The 15505-nt window shown below is 37.1% G+C and overlaps 1 protein-coding gene across 1 annotated transcript in view; it reads right to left on the minus strand.

The window, feature by feature from the left end:
- Window positions 1-15505, minus strand: part of LOC306887997 (von Willebrand factor-like) — a 35284-nt gene that overhangs the window by 3951 nt on the left and 15828 nt on the right. The window contains exons 28-45 of the mRNA XM_079446082.1: window positions 13643-15084; window positions 11994-12104; window positions 11767-11910; window positions 11523-11666; window positions 10308-10472; window positions 10135-10181; window positions 8532-8709; window positions 7987-8201; window positions 7717-7906; window positions 6167-6496; window positions 4762-5009; window positions 4531-4633; window positions 4335-4406; window positions 3073-3174; window positions 2783-2988; window positions 2519-2668; window positions 847-930; window positions 568-751 (exon numbers count right to left, since the gene is read on the minus strand). Of these exons, the coding sequence (XP_079302208.1) occupies window positions 568-751; window positions 847-930; window positions 2519-2668; window positions 2783-2988; window positions 3073-3174; window positions 4335-4406; window positions 4531-4633; window positions 4762-5009; window positions 6167-6496; window positions 7717-7906; window positions 7987-8201; window positions 8532-8709; window positions 10135-10181; window positions 10308-10472; window positions 11523-11666; window positions 11767-11910; window positions 11994-12104; window positions 13643-15084 (4115 nt within the window). The remainder of the gene's footprint in view (window positions 1-567; window positions 752-846; window positions 931-2518; window positions 2669-2782; window positions 2989-3072; window positions 3175-4334; window positions 4407-4530; window positions 4634-4761; window positions 5010-6166; window positions 6497-7716; window positions 7907-7986; window positions 8202-8531; window positions 8710-10134; window positions 10182-10307; window positions 10473-11522; window positions 11667-11766; window positions 11911-11993; window positions 12105-13642; window positions 15085-15505) is intronic.

The raw sequence follows: 15505 nt of genomic DNA on the forward strand, positions 1-15505 counted from the left end.
AAGACTTCTTTAAGGAAAATGTTATAATTTTTTATAAAGTATCAAATGGAAAGAGCTCATATAATAGCTATATTTTTATATCACTGTAATATGTTAACGTTTTATGTTTTTATTTAAAAAATTGTACTATGAGTTTGTTCGTTTGCTGCTTTATAGGACATTAAATAAATAAATATTTTGAATCATATTAAATGATTCTTATAAATTGTTTAAATAAAACTCAACTGAGATAAAACTTAATTTAAATTCAATATATCCAATACTTAACCAATTGTGTATATATAATTGTTTGCATCTAAATTAAGATTTAGATGATCATGCAACACTCACCGAATTCCTAATATTTAGCTTTTTTGCAACAAAAATGCAAAGAAAATCGTATTGTCGAATTAAAATAAAAGTAAAATAAAAATACAGTTAAAAATATTAAAATGTATTTTAAAAAATTATGTATTGTAAAATATGGTTTCACTGCAGGTCATGAAAATTTAAGATGTAAATTTGATCAGTTCATTAAGTTATGAAGTTAACTTTCTGTGTTAGTTGTGTGTGTGAAACTCTTCGTACCGCAGTGGCAGGTCGGGCAGCAGTCTTCTACTGTATTGCACTGGAGCTCTGTGCCCAGTGGACAGGTTGGCGTGTCCATGAGGTGGCAGGATACGTTTGTATGCTGGATGAACACTTCCTCATTGACCTGAACACATTCGCTCCACACACATCTGTCCTGCGGAGACACCCACTGCTCTCCCACCTGCACACATGTGGAGGTAAAGAGAATGTCTTTCACATGTAAATACAGAGTATTCGAACACAGAGAGTAGGAGGAAAAAGACACTAAATACTCGCCTGTCTCAAACGTCCTCCTTCCACACAGCTGGATTTATGGCAGTGACCGCAGCACTCGCCCTCTGAGTGAGAGTATTTGGTTCCCTGCATACACGAAATCAATGTGAAATCATAACCGGCCTTTTTTATTTAGCTATAAATGTCCACGGGCTTACTGTGCATGATTCATCACTGCCTGTTATTGTAAGAGAAAATGTTTTTGCGCCTTTCATCAAAATGTAATAGCTCTTCTTCACTTTTAAATTGTTTCTATGACCGAGGGGAGAGGGAAATTATATTAGATTTTTATATTTTCTGAACAAAATACTGTTGTGAGTAGCTGGCTGGGTATTTGATTGCTACGATGTTCTTGGTGGTTGTCAGGTGGTTAATTACTGACTCAATCAAAAGAGTTATCATATTTAGATCACTATATGGGAGTCAATTTATGTGTAAAATAACCCCATTTTTTTGTAAATCTAAAAAGAAATAATAGCTCACATTATATTGGGAGATGGTCCACTCAGGGTGGAAATTCACCCTGTCTGTTTTCTAAATGCACGTTATTGTTCTAATAGTGAATGCATGCATGAATATTCTTGTGTTTTTAACTTGTTTGTTAAAATAACTCAATCTTCTCTTAAATGACTTCTGTCTGGTGATGCATGTCTCGTTCTTACATACTTCTTCCATTTTTGTGTGCAACATTCACATCTCAAAATCCACTAAACAACCGATGGATAGAACCAAGTCCCCACCTTTCATTTTTTGTTTTCAAATAATCCATCTAGAAAATATCTGTCTTTACTTTCACTGCGACTTTGCATGAAACCACTTTTAATGTTTTTTGCGCATTCTTAAGTGCAGAGCTCATAGGGAGTTAGTTCAAATCCCTTATGAAAGTATGCATAATAATGTTGCATGCTTTATGAAAAATCAGTCATAATATCATAGTCTGAAGCTGATGAAATCAAGTCCAGATGAATATTCATACAAAATGTCACTATACAGAAGTTAAATGCATTGTAAATGCCGCTCCGTGTCATCTTTTAAAGTGACTTTATAATATATTCATTGTTCATAAAAATGAATAAAATTCATAACAGTTCACAAATGAATACACAGCCCTGCATCTTGAATTAAAAAAAATGCTGAATTGCCAAAAGGCCTAATATTATCTAATTTGAGGATGCGGAGTTAAAAATATTAATAAAAACATTCGGTAACACTTAACTTAAAGCCTTTATGTATAATGCATTATAAAAGGATATTAAATGGTATAATGCATTATAATCATTTGTAATGTGCATTGTAAGACATTATATCTTGTCGTTAAATTTTAAGTGTAACAATGAATTAGTAAATGTTACTAATTATTAACTGTGGTTACAATTATTCATATTGTAAGGTGTAATTAATGCATTAAAACTACTTTTATAATGCATTATTCATAAAGTCTTTTAGTAAAGTGTTACCAAACTTTCCATCACATAGTGTTTTTTTTTTTTCATAAAAAAGAATGATTTTTTTTTTAATTATATACAGTATATGTATCATCTTTTATGTACATATCAAAATAACAAAAGCAGTTAATAGTCAAAAGTTCTCCTAAGATTAGAAAGAAACAAATAGTGGATTTAATCCAGCAAATATGCTGCAGGGCGGTGATATTTTTCAAACAGAAAGGACGCACCAGAGGACAGATCTGGTTGCAGACGGGGTCCACACACTGAGCGATGTGCAGGCCAGTCTGTCTGTCTGCTTGCTCCGTGCAGGTGCAGGTTTTACACTTCTCATCCCACCTGCTGCCCACCTGGTAGACCACAGCGTCCACCACACACACCTGCATATATAAATAGTCGATTACATGCTGATTGCAGAGTACACTCATCAGGACATGGAGCTGCAAGGGCAAGTGAATAACACATGCGCAGCGAGAGCACAAAAGCGTGCCAACCTTATCGGGCGTGCAGGTGACCTCTATGCAGTCGCAGTCATTGGTGGTGGTCTTCGTGATGTAACCCGGGGGGCAGGTGCGAATGATGCTTTGACAGTCGCACACACATTCGTATGAATCGCAGCACTCCGACGGTGTGACCGACAGCTTCTTGTATGCAGGGCAGGATGCTTTTGTTGTCACAGGACACTGATCCTTTTTGCAAACTGAAAGAGGACGGTGGAAGAGATGTGATTGAAAACCATCTTTGTGAAATGAATGAGAGTGTGTGTATGTGTGTGTGCTCTCACCACACTGGTAAACTGGAAGACAATCTCCTGGATTTGTGAGGACGACACTGAGTCCATGAGCGCAGGAAGGGGGATCTGACCGCTTACAGTTTGGGTCACACACTATAGACACACACAGTAGATTAACAACACTATATTGTGGTAGAGCCATCAGGTGTATCATATCTATAAGTATGGGTGGTAAAAGCATCACATATCTAAGGCCCGATGATTTTCATGTTTCAGAACACGTGAATGGAATTGCGGAATCCAGTCATAAAAGTCGAATTTACAGTATAAGACCATTTTTGGACGAATTAATCATAAGTATGGCTGTACACCTAATCAGGCCACAATATGAACTAGTGTCTGTTAATATTAAAGCACAAAAAGACTGCTATTTAAATATGAAGTCTTCATATTCTGCGTCTCTGTGTGGCACGGTTTTAAACACATACTCAAGCACAAAATATAAAACAGAGAAGGAAAAAAAACTAACTCAAAGGGCTCTATTATTGTAAAAATGTTGTACATTAAAGTTTTATGAAATCAATTGATTACGCATGTTTTTTGATAAAAAAAACAACTAAAAAGTATCTTGAAAAATCAGAAAACACAGAATTTAGGAAAACATGACATTTTATAGGGCCCTAAAAATGTAATTTTTGTTAAATAAATTGTTAAATTGTATAAGTTTCCAAATTTCAATTAATTACTGATTCCTAAAATTTTATTTAACCATTAAAAAAGTAAGGTGAATGAAAGAAGTATTTTTAAAAGTACAAATTTGTACTTTTTAATATTAGCTAATGCAATTGCAAATAATTGTTAATTAAGCTGCAATATTAAATAGTCATTTCTACCTGTTTTTCAATGTTTGAATACTTTTAGAAATACTATTACTATTTAAATTTGTAATACTTTTTTTAATAATATATATAAAAAACAGCTGTCAAATCGATTAATCACAATAAATATACATACAGGTATATATTTAAGAAATATATTTACTATTATATATAACATCGCAATTAATTGATTAATTGATATATACCTGTATATATATATATATATATATATATATATATATATATATATATATATATATATATATATATATATAATATGCGAGTAGAATGAGTAGAATGTACATTATCGATATGTTAAGTGTATAAATGCATACATAATTTTTGTATTCTCCGTGTTAGTATATATATATATATATATATATATATATATATATATATATATATGTGTGTGTTAGATGCATATTCTCAGCTCACCACACTCATATTCAGGGCAGCACTTAGATCCCGTCTTCTCCCGAAGAACCTCACATTGTCCACACTCTGGGGCTGTAGCACAGCAACAGTTGCCATGACAACAGACACTGAGAAACCACTTCAAGAAATGGGGCTGGTAATCGTGTAGTGCACGAGAGCGATAGTGAGCGAGAATGTGTACGCATTGTGGCTTTACCTTTAGCATTAGTGCAGGGTAACGCTGTGCAGTTAATGCGCTGCTGATCCAGACACACACACAGAAGACAGGGGTTTTCCTCAGGATTCCAGCTTTCCATAAACTGAAACACACACACACCAGGATCATGAGACTGGCAGAGGCTCATTGGTTTTATAAAGTGGTGGCAATAGCAATATCATAAAGGCATGATAAATGGCAGGCAATTAATAAATGGTAAAATCAATATACCTTGTGGGTTTTCCCATGGTGGTCCACACACTGGCTGCAGGTCTCTTTGCTTACACACTTATCTCCCATTAACACGGACCCTTCAGGGCAGAAACAGCCCTCTGTGGGAGTGTTCAAGCACACTGATCCATTGCCCTTCATTAAACCATCACCCATCATGTCACCAGGACTGAACTGGCTCCGTCCGCACTGCTCCAAACATCCGGTTCGACACGCAGCGTATTCCATTGAGTCTGAGCATGACATGGCTACACACAGAAAATAAAATGGGAAATTCAAGTATTTTGTATTCAAGTAGAACACAAAATTATTAATAACATAAAATGCCATTCACAACCTATTTAACGTTAAAAACGAGAATATACTGTCAGAAATAATGTGGGGAGAGATTTGAATTGTCCATCTGGAGAATAAATGTTTGGATATCATGTCATGTGACTTGTGTGATTGGTTACAATCGCAGAAAGGAAAATTGGAGAAATGGAGGTGGAGAAAGTTCTTACATTTTATGAAGCCTTTTTCTTTTTTAGAATATTGTACACTGATGAATTGAACACCATATCTGATCAGTAAATACTCACCTTCATATTTTTTTTTCTCCATGAAACACAAAATTATTTTTTTATTTTAAAGGATTATTTTATCTTAAAATATTTAATTAATTCTTTATACTTTTTCAAATTTTAATCTAGAACTATATATTTTTAATTTTCAAATTTCAAATTTTCTTTTTTAATCTAAAGAGCAGTGCTGTTTACGAAATCCTTAAATTTTATTTAGTTAAGATGAAGTACTAAAATTACTCAAACTAAAACAGAAATAAAAATTAATTTAAGCAAAATATTAAAATAAATATAAAAAAATTGACAAAATCACAAAAAATTTAAAATGACATAAATATAATAAAAGCCAACTAATAAATACTATATAGTAGTATAGAAATAATACTAATTTAACAGAGGTGAAGATTATCAGTGATTAATGACTAAAAAATCTTTAAAAGTCTTTTTATCACAAATATCTATGGTATATCTTCAGAAGACTACTTTTATAGTATTTTTTATATTTGGAGTTAGGTCACTATGAGCTGCTGTTGGATGGCAAGATCTGTGTAAATATGTCTCTTTTTGTGGTTGTTACAGCAAGGTTTTGAACAACATGAGGGTGATTAAATGATGCCATCATTTTCATTTTTGGGGAAACTTAATACCAGCCACTGTATGCTGTATGCTTCCACTTAAACTTTCTTTCAAGCTTGAAACATTCATTACGGCACACAGATCTGTAGTAACTCCTGTTTGTTCTTTCTCAGGCACGCTGATCAAAGTACCACCATGTCACTGAACTGAGACACGCAGGGTCCTCGCGGCTTCACTTCATGACTCATTAATCACAGGAGACTCACGGCAGAGGGTGGGCGTCCTCCAGTCCACACACACTCCCTGCTGACGGCACATGCTGCTGTACGCGGTAACAAGGTCACACACCGCATTAGGCTGGCAGGCCACGGTCCGGCAGATCTGTACATAGTCCTGTGGGGAAACCAGCACGTGACAGTGGCTGAACACCTCAGATCTTAACACATCGCAGCCCTTCGCCACCCCCACAGCACACGACTGAACCTCCTTATTCTGGACACACTCGCCCAGAGCCCATCCCTTCAGATACACGTCAGGGTCTGTGGTCACACGGCCGTCAGATAACACCAGACCCGTCTGATCATCAGAGCAGGAACCTGACAGACAGAGATGGGCAAGTTATGGACATCACACACATACGCTATGGGTGGCAAATATATAGGTAAAAAAATATATGTATAGGTACAAATTTCGACTCAGGTGTTTCATGGAATGCCACACCCCACAGGATGTTGCACTGGATGTTAAATTAGAATGAAAGGAAGCGTATCTGAGGTTCAAAGAAATTCGGCACAGTGACGTTTTATTAGATTTATAAGTAAATTATAACTTAAGCGGGAAGTCGTGGCCTAATGGTTAGAGAGTCGGACTCGTAATCGAAAGGTTGCGGGTTCGAGTCCCCGGCCGACAGGGATTGTAGGTGGGGGGAGTGAATGTACAGCGCTCTCTCCACCCTCAATACCACGACTGAGGTGCCCTTGAGCAAGGCACCGAACCCCCAACTGCTCCCCGGGCGCTGCAGCATGGCTGCCCACTGCTCCGGGTGTGTGTTCACGGTGTGTGTGTGTGTGTGTGTGTGTGCATTTGTTCACTACTCACTGCTGTGTGTGTGCACTTGGATGGGTTAAACGCAGAGCACCAATTTCGAGTATGGGTCACCATACTTGACAATACGTCACGACTTTACTTTTTAACATTTCAATTTAACATTTGAAGAAATAAACATTTCAATATTAAAATAAATAAAATAAATATAAATATCTACTGTGTGTGTGTGTATATTATATTTTGAATAAATTTTATATGTATAATACAGTATTATATATATATATATATATATATATATATATATATATATTTAATTATTAAATTCAAATATAATTCTATAACTATTAAGAAATAAATATTTAACCACAGAATTAAACTTCTTGTGTGTGTGTGTGAATACATATGTGTGTGTGTGTATGTGTATATATATATATATATATACGTATATATATACATAAATAAATACACATATGAATACATACACACACACTGTTATTAAATGCAAATACAAATACATTTTTACTATTCAAATAAATACAAATTTATATAGGTGGCATTACATAGATTATTATATATATATATATATGAATTTCATTTCATATTTGAATTTGATCATTTTGCAGGCAATCTTAAATATTTTTTCGAAATTTAAATGAAATTTAGAATAATTAATTTTGAATAGCACAAAACATGATACAGGTAGACTAATACTCTCCTAAGCAATCAAACTAAAAAACTACAGTCGTAAGCTTAAAGGAAGTGTATTTACCACATAAGCCAGTGGTGTTGGGTTTCATGGCGATGTCCATATTGAGCATGAACTCATTGCTGTGGGGAGTAAAGGTGAGTGTGAATCCATGCTGCTCTGATCTCAGCTGGTGCAGTATTGCACCAATTTGTGTCACAGTCACTCCCTCACTCCTGAATGGGACTGCGGTAATCACACCGCCCACAGTCACCTGCAATACAGACAACATGTTGACCCTCTGTGCTAACTTAGTAAACTATTTCACTTTGCATGCTTTTGCAGTGTATCAACCTTCATGTCATCCCGTAGCATCACACTCATCCCGCCCTCCCTCAGCTCCAGACTCTTCATGCAGATCTGATTAGGCGAGCTTTGACAGGCAGCTGTATGCAACACTAGCTCCACCCCTCCTGAGCGAAGCAGCAAATAGGAGCAAGCAGCTCTCAGCTTTAGAGCCGCACCCGAAAATGACACAACATGACTGGTGGAGCTGCCCATGCAACTACCTGTAGGAATGAAAGTATGCATATTATAGCTAGAAGTTCATGCATTTTCAAGTTTTTTAAAAGTAGTACGCTGAATTGTTGTTGTTACTTGGCTTCAATGCATGTTTAATTCAGTTTCAACTATAGATATTTTGCATTTTTAAGCCAAGATTGAGTAAAAATTACTATTTTTGACAGTCCAATCATATGAGTCAAGAAAACAACTGTTGAAACACGCAGGTGATATTACATAGGAAAGGTGTGGTGCATTGTATTGTGTGATATACTGGTTCTGAATGTGAGATTCGTAACAGGATTGGTTGTTGTATAGTGAGGGATGTGTATTCGTACAGGGGCAGGTCCAGGTACAGCCGCAGGTGTGATTGTAGCGGAGGGCCGGGAGGTTGTTTTTGCAGACGGGAGGCTCCATCTTCTCACAGTTGATGCGGTGGCTCTGCACCGTTACCGTTCCTGATGGGTTGCACAGCACTGAGTGACAGCCATCTGGCAACAGCCATGTCTCACCGGGCTGATGGAAAGAAATAATCAGAATAGATACTTAGTTGTACAAAACCAGAACATCAGGAGCCTTTGTTAGTCTGCGGTAGACGCTGCACGATTAATCGAAATAAAAGCAAAATCACAATAGTTAAGTTAAAATATCAAATCAGAGAGGCTGCAATTTATTTACATATGTGCTGTGTGTTTCAGAGTGAAGTGCAGCACTTTGTTGTTTTATACATGAACAACTCATCCAGTGTTTTCAGTGCTCAGAGTAAAATCATCTCGAACTCCATCGCTGCATCCGCTCTGTATTTGAGTCGTTTTTAACATGCATTTGAAAGCGCAACACGCAACAACTATCTTCTCATACTCATGAAGAAAAGTCCTTATAAACTGACACTTCGGTTTTTCACCCAAATAAAGCTGAAAATGAAGAAATGAAGACCTCCATAAATACTAGTATTGTAATATTACAGTTTTACTATAAAATAAAATAATCATTATATCATTTTTCTTAAATGCTTATTTTTTTATTTTACAATGAAACATTATGAAAGTAATATTTGTTATGTTGTTTAAGATTTAATCAATGATAATAAACATTATAATAAAAATATTATATTACAATACAATATGATTATTTAATATTATTATTCTTATTATAGTCATATTGATATATAATCTCAAAATTTTGGGCCAAATTGTGCAGCTGTACAAACAGGTACAGCAAACCTGGAACTTTATAACCCAGAGCTTTATAGCATTATGAATAGCAATTTCAGAAAATGCCCCAAACAGCCCTAAATCGTGCAGCCCTAGGTAGGCTAAATGATACTCTATGCGAGTAAGTGAACACAAACACTTGTGTCTATGTAAGCTGTATGCATTTGTTGTTTTCTGAAATGTTGCGTTTGCATGAACTGTCTTCAGTGGTCATTTTTCTCTTAAGGACATCTGCTGCCAACAGACTGAAGAGACTCTTTAAAAGCAAGCTGGTTCAAATGTTGACATTTATAGCTAACTGCCTAACATTACATTGAGCTTTAATGGTATTAACATTTAAATGTACCTCTATCGCCCCCTTGAGTTAAGAGGTTAGCTACTGCCATCATCACCCAAAAATGCATGTGCATGCATGTAATGCATCGGCCAAGCTTTCATGTTTGAATACATGCACAGAATATGTTACTAGCTTTATATTAAATGAGTGGTTAGTGAGCAGCTGTTGCTTAAAGTTTTTTTGACAAATGAAGTTATTGGTCCAGAATGCCTGATCCAGTGAAAGAGATTATAGATCTATAGAAAGATGGATTGTTTCTTAAAAAGTCTGCATCAGATCAAGAGGCTGAATGGTAGAATATTAGAAGCTGATGTTTGTAAAGTGGAGGTCTTTCATGGGAGTTTGATAGAATGATGGGAATTTTGCATCCTCCTAAAAAACACAGCTCACCTTCCGTTCATTCCCTTCATCATCTACACACACTCCAGGAGGACCCGCTGAGGGACATCATCATCATCATCATCATCATCATCATCATCATCACCATCATAATCAAACTGGTAGAGTATTCCTGTTTTATTGTGTTATGTGTGTGAGTGTGTACACGAGTGTATATGTCTCACCCCTGCAGAGTTTGTCGGTGAACGACTGGTCGAGGGCAGCCATGGCGAGCAGGTACTCTGTGCTGCTGAGCCTGATGATGTTGTCCTGAGCGTGCCGTCCCGCGAGTGTGCTCAGTTCAGTCTGGTTATACTGGTTACCCAGTCCAATGGGAAACACTGACACACCTGTATACAACAAACATGTGTTGCTTGTAAGTCATGATGTTATAAGAATAAAATCATAAATGTAGGAGTTTAAATGCATAATATTGGGTAAATAAAGTAACTGGAAAAAGGCTGTAATAGGAGTAGAGCACAGAGACAGCAGCTTTATAAATGCAAGAAATGGATGCGGTGCATCTAGTTATAGCGTAGTGTAGGATTTACGAACTAAGAAATCCTTGGTCTATTGCTGCCTCAACACCAACTGTCATTAGTATGAGGACAATGGAGCGGTTATCTAGGAAATTTAATTTATTCATGAGAAGGAACAAAATCTGTGCAATCTGAAGTAGCAACCGGTGCTGACTGCACTTCACCTTGATGTTACGTTCCTTATGAATTTATTCTCATAATAGTGCTATGACTTCATCTCATAATGATACAACTTAATTCTTTAAACTTTGCAATTTTTTAAACTTTGTTGTTTTTTCAAAACACTGATTTTATTTTCAAAATATATTTTTATATATATTAACATGATACTAAAACACTTTTGTAGTGACATGCTGTTGATTACAGCAGAAAATAATTTCAACTCATCCCTCTGTTTTAGACATAACATCTCTAAAATAATTTTTTTGTACATAGAAAAGAAATAAAACCAAACAAGCTTGTTTAAAACTAAATAAGCTGAACAGAACTTGCCCCATAGATTTATTAATTTTTTTATATTTTATTTTATTTTCTAATGTACTTTTACTTGCCAGGTGGCTGCTAGAGTGTCCAAAGTTGGTAAAGACATAGTGGCATCCTGTCGGTCACCACAGAAATGAATTAATTTTGACTTGAAATCACATTTCACGCATACAGTAAAATGTTTTAAACAAAAATACAAGCTGCACGGTATTGGTTTTAAATCATGCATTACTGTAAACAGGCTTGATTTTACAGTCTGAGGGAGTTTAAATTAGAGTGGAAATCAACCACATGTTGCATTTCTATTGAACCCTGAGCATCACTTTAAAGACCACTTAAAAGAGTGCATTGATAAAACAGTAAAACAATTTCACCCACCAGCGGTCAGAGCCTCGTTTGCTGCCTCTTGCACCGAGTCTATTGACCTGTCAGTCACCACCATAACCACAGCTTTAGGGATGCCCATCCGTCCCCCGCTGGTGGAGGAAACGGCTGTCTGCACAGCCAATCGCAGAGCAGCTCCTGCAGAGACAGAGGAAGGAACGCCCACATGTATGTAGCGTGGCGTATATTTTAACTGTCAGGCTGTACTGTACCTGCTGTGTCTTCGCGGCATATTTACCCAATTTTGGTTTGTTGTCTGTCTTGCTTTGTAAGGTTTCTAAAAGCTTGAGAAGGTTGTCTTCTGTCTGTTCATCTCTCCATGTGACTGCAACTGCTGGTTTCGCCCCATACACTATCACCGACACCTGTGTGTCATTGCGGCCTGCAACACACATAAGTACAACTCTAGAAGTAAACATTAAAATGTGTACACAAAATAAAAAAATCAGTCTTTTGGAGACGTACCGATATTTGTGCTCTTTATGAAGGTTCTCACAAATGTTTTCAAGTCTTCAAACTGGTTATCAGAAGAGGCTCTCAGCAGGAACAGCACGTCCATGGGCTTTGAACACGGCACTGATCAATCAAACACAGATAAAAAAAACAAAGAAAGCATATGTATTCACTCCTTAAGAATCCATGCTTTGACTCTCTTTGCATTCAACAGCTAGAAATGACAAAATTAAAAAACCGGCTTGAGCTTTTCATGGGTTACTAAGAAAGTGATAAATGGTTGCTAAGGTGTTCTAAGTGGTTGCTTGGGTGTTCTGGGTGAGATTGTCTAAGAATTTGCAATATAGCTGATAGGGAGCTTTGCATAGCTATTAGGAAGTTGGTAGATGGTTGCTAAGGTGTTCTTCACGGGTCCCTGACAGTTATAGTCGGATAGTCAAGCCAGCACAATTTATCTGTTCACTACTAGATAAAAAATGTGTAAGATAATTTGATATGTCATCTGAAATGAGTCATTTTGACACTTTAATTAGAGTGAGGTGTTAATAGACTAGTGTATATGTCATTTAGGAGCAGTATGTCCAGGCTAGCAGCAGCACTGCTCCACAGCCACTGACTGATCCAAATCCATTTTTGATCATTTTGTGTACAACAGCATGGTTCTGCATCATTTGCCAGCCAATTTCCACACTAATTGAGAGAATTACATCATTCCATTTAATTGTTCCACAGCAGTCACTCTCTCTGCTGCCTCACTGTTCCTTTAGCTTTCATTCTTTGAAATTACAACAGTCACACTCACTGTCAATAACACATCTGACAACTGAGATAAAAACAGCATGCAGTGAAATAGAAAGCCAGTTTAAAATAAAGCATATATGATGACTTAAAATTTATTAAAATAAGACAAAACATCATTAAAAACAGCTAAATCAGGTAAAAATCAAGATAATATTATTTTATATATTAAATATAAGATATAATTTTATATACAGTATATTCTGGACCATATAATATAATATATAAAATATATTATATTATTTGATTTCATAACTTTTTTTTTTCTTTGAAGAACCAGGGTTCCCCCAGTCTTAGAAAACCTGGATATATGCTGTAGCCTAATTTTAAAAATGTGTTAAAAGAAAAATCCAAAAAGCTCCATCTGCATTTTTATATATAATAACAAAATTTACATTTTTATGGTTATTCCATTCAATAGAAATTGAGTAAAAATTATATATATATATATATATATATATATATATATATATATATATACACACATATACATATACATATATATATATATATATATATACACATATACATATACATATATATATATATATATATACATATACATATATATATATACGCACACAAACACACAATTTTATTTATTTATTACTATATTTATTGTTAGATTAATATTAATTCAATATTAATACTATTTTAATTTAGTAATAATATAGTAATCATAAATATAATTTTCATTTTACAGTTATATTGATATATCACAATATTTTGACCAAATTGTGTAGCCCTACAAAAAAGAACAGCAAACCTATAGAGCTTTTTTTCTGCAGTTCATTTTTTCCCTAAATTGTGCAGCCCTAGAATGTGACAGTATACAAAAAGAGCGTAGCGCTGTTGTATCTGACCTGAAGGGGGCAGCGTGGCTCTCGGTGGCAGTGTGGGCAACACAGGCCTTCTGATGGTTTTACTGATATTGATCAGCATGGGCCGCAGTATCCTAAGATCCGAGGGATTGTCCAGCATGATCGGTTCATCTGGGAAGCTCAACTGCACCAGATCCTCGTATTGAATCTGTTGGCCAATCCCAATGGGATACACTTTCTTATGAGCAGAGCTCGAAGGCCTCTGAATGACATCCGTCGGAGGGCTCTGGGTTATGAGAAACACCATCTGGTCTGGTGTGTTACTGGGCATGTCTGTAGTAACCGTCTCGTATATGGAACGAATGGCATGGCCTGTGTTGACCTCCGCACCTTTGGTCCAACGTAATTGTCGCATTCTTTGCAGCACCTGCTCCCTGTGCTGCAGCTCCATGCGGCTGATTACCACAGTCACCGTGAAGGAGTACTGCATCACCGTAATCCGTAGATTCTCCACCTCTGTTTGATCAAGTGAATCAATGACGTCGACCAAAGCGTCGCGTGTTTTATTGAAGCCCTCTTCGCCCACTGCATCTGAGCTTTCCAACAGGAAGATGACCTCGTATGTTGTCACAGTAGGTGAAGGAAGTGTTGTTCCAGGGCTGGGAATGCTGGGAAATGCAGTTAACGTTACAATGGCAGCGGTTGGAGGAATCGTGGCGGCGGTGAGTTTTGAGGTGGTGCTAGTTGTGACCGAAGTGGTGCTGGATTTTGTAGTAGAGGGTTTCTTTGGGGGTTCAGGATCCAATCCCAAAGTGCAGAGGTAGTCCGTGATGGCCAGAGCTTCATCATCCAGCTCCGTCACGCTGCTCACCAAGTATGAGCGACTGCTGGGCGTGGCCTTCGTGATCTCATTAACCTGTGCCATGTTGACGTCAGGCCCTAGCACCACCGTGAGGATGGTGATGTCTTTCTTACGCAGCAGACGCTGAGTACTACGCATGGGCCGAGGATTCGCGCTCGCTGTCAGCAAGATAGCGACGCGGCCCGCATGCTCGCGCTTGTTTTTATCGTAAATGTAGACAGCTAGATATTTAATAGCCTCGTCCATGAACGCAACATCACCTCCGCTGTAAGGCAGCTCGCGCACCGTCTTCTTGAAGATCCACTTCTGCACCTGCATGTCGTAACTCTTCACACCGGAGTGGAAGAGCAGGACCGTGGCGCGGGTGTGGGCCGAACCCATGCGGAAGCGCTCCACCACACGGAGGATGAAGAGCTTGACCAAGCCGAAGTCTTCTTCACTCAGGGCAGAGGAGCCGTCCACGAGGAAGGCCAGGTCCATCGCTCTGTCGCAGGCGTCGGCAGGCACTGGGGTGGAAAACGGGAGCGGCGTGGGGGTGTTGCTGATGGTGGTTGGTGCTAGTGTGGAGGCAAAACCAGCTACAGGACACGGGCCGCAAATCAACGTGTTGCTCTCACAGTGACTGAAAAAAATAAACAAGACAATATTATACACTTAAATTGATTCATTTAGCAAAAAAATTATATATTTTTTATGTATTATAAAAATGATATAATGTTTAGTTATTTTCATGACAACTTCGCAAAAACCTGCCCTTCTTAGTTACTGTTGCTATGTCCGACAAGCCATGCCGCTCTCACACTACACACTATGTTATCAAGACAGAGCAGGTTACTTCTGGTATGAAACTATTTGTAATTTTTTAAGAAAATTATACAATAAATACCATTTTGTGGCTCTTTAATGTGTCGTGACAGATCACTGTAGCACCTCAGTTCAAGTGGCATGTGAACCGATCGTCTTTTCATCTTTACTTAAAGCACGAAATGATCATGAATGAACATCAGAACATATTTTATTTAATCCGCGGAAAGATGTCAATA

Source organism: Barbus barbus (genome assembly GCF_936440315.1).
Source record: "Barbus barbus genome assembly, chromosome: 22".
Classification (NCBI taxonomy): domain Eukaryota; kingdom Metazoa; phylum Chordata; class Actinopteri; order Cypriniformes; family Cyprinidae; genus Barbus; species Barbus barbus.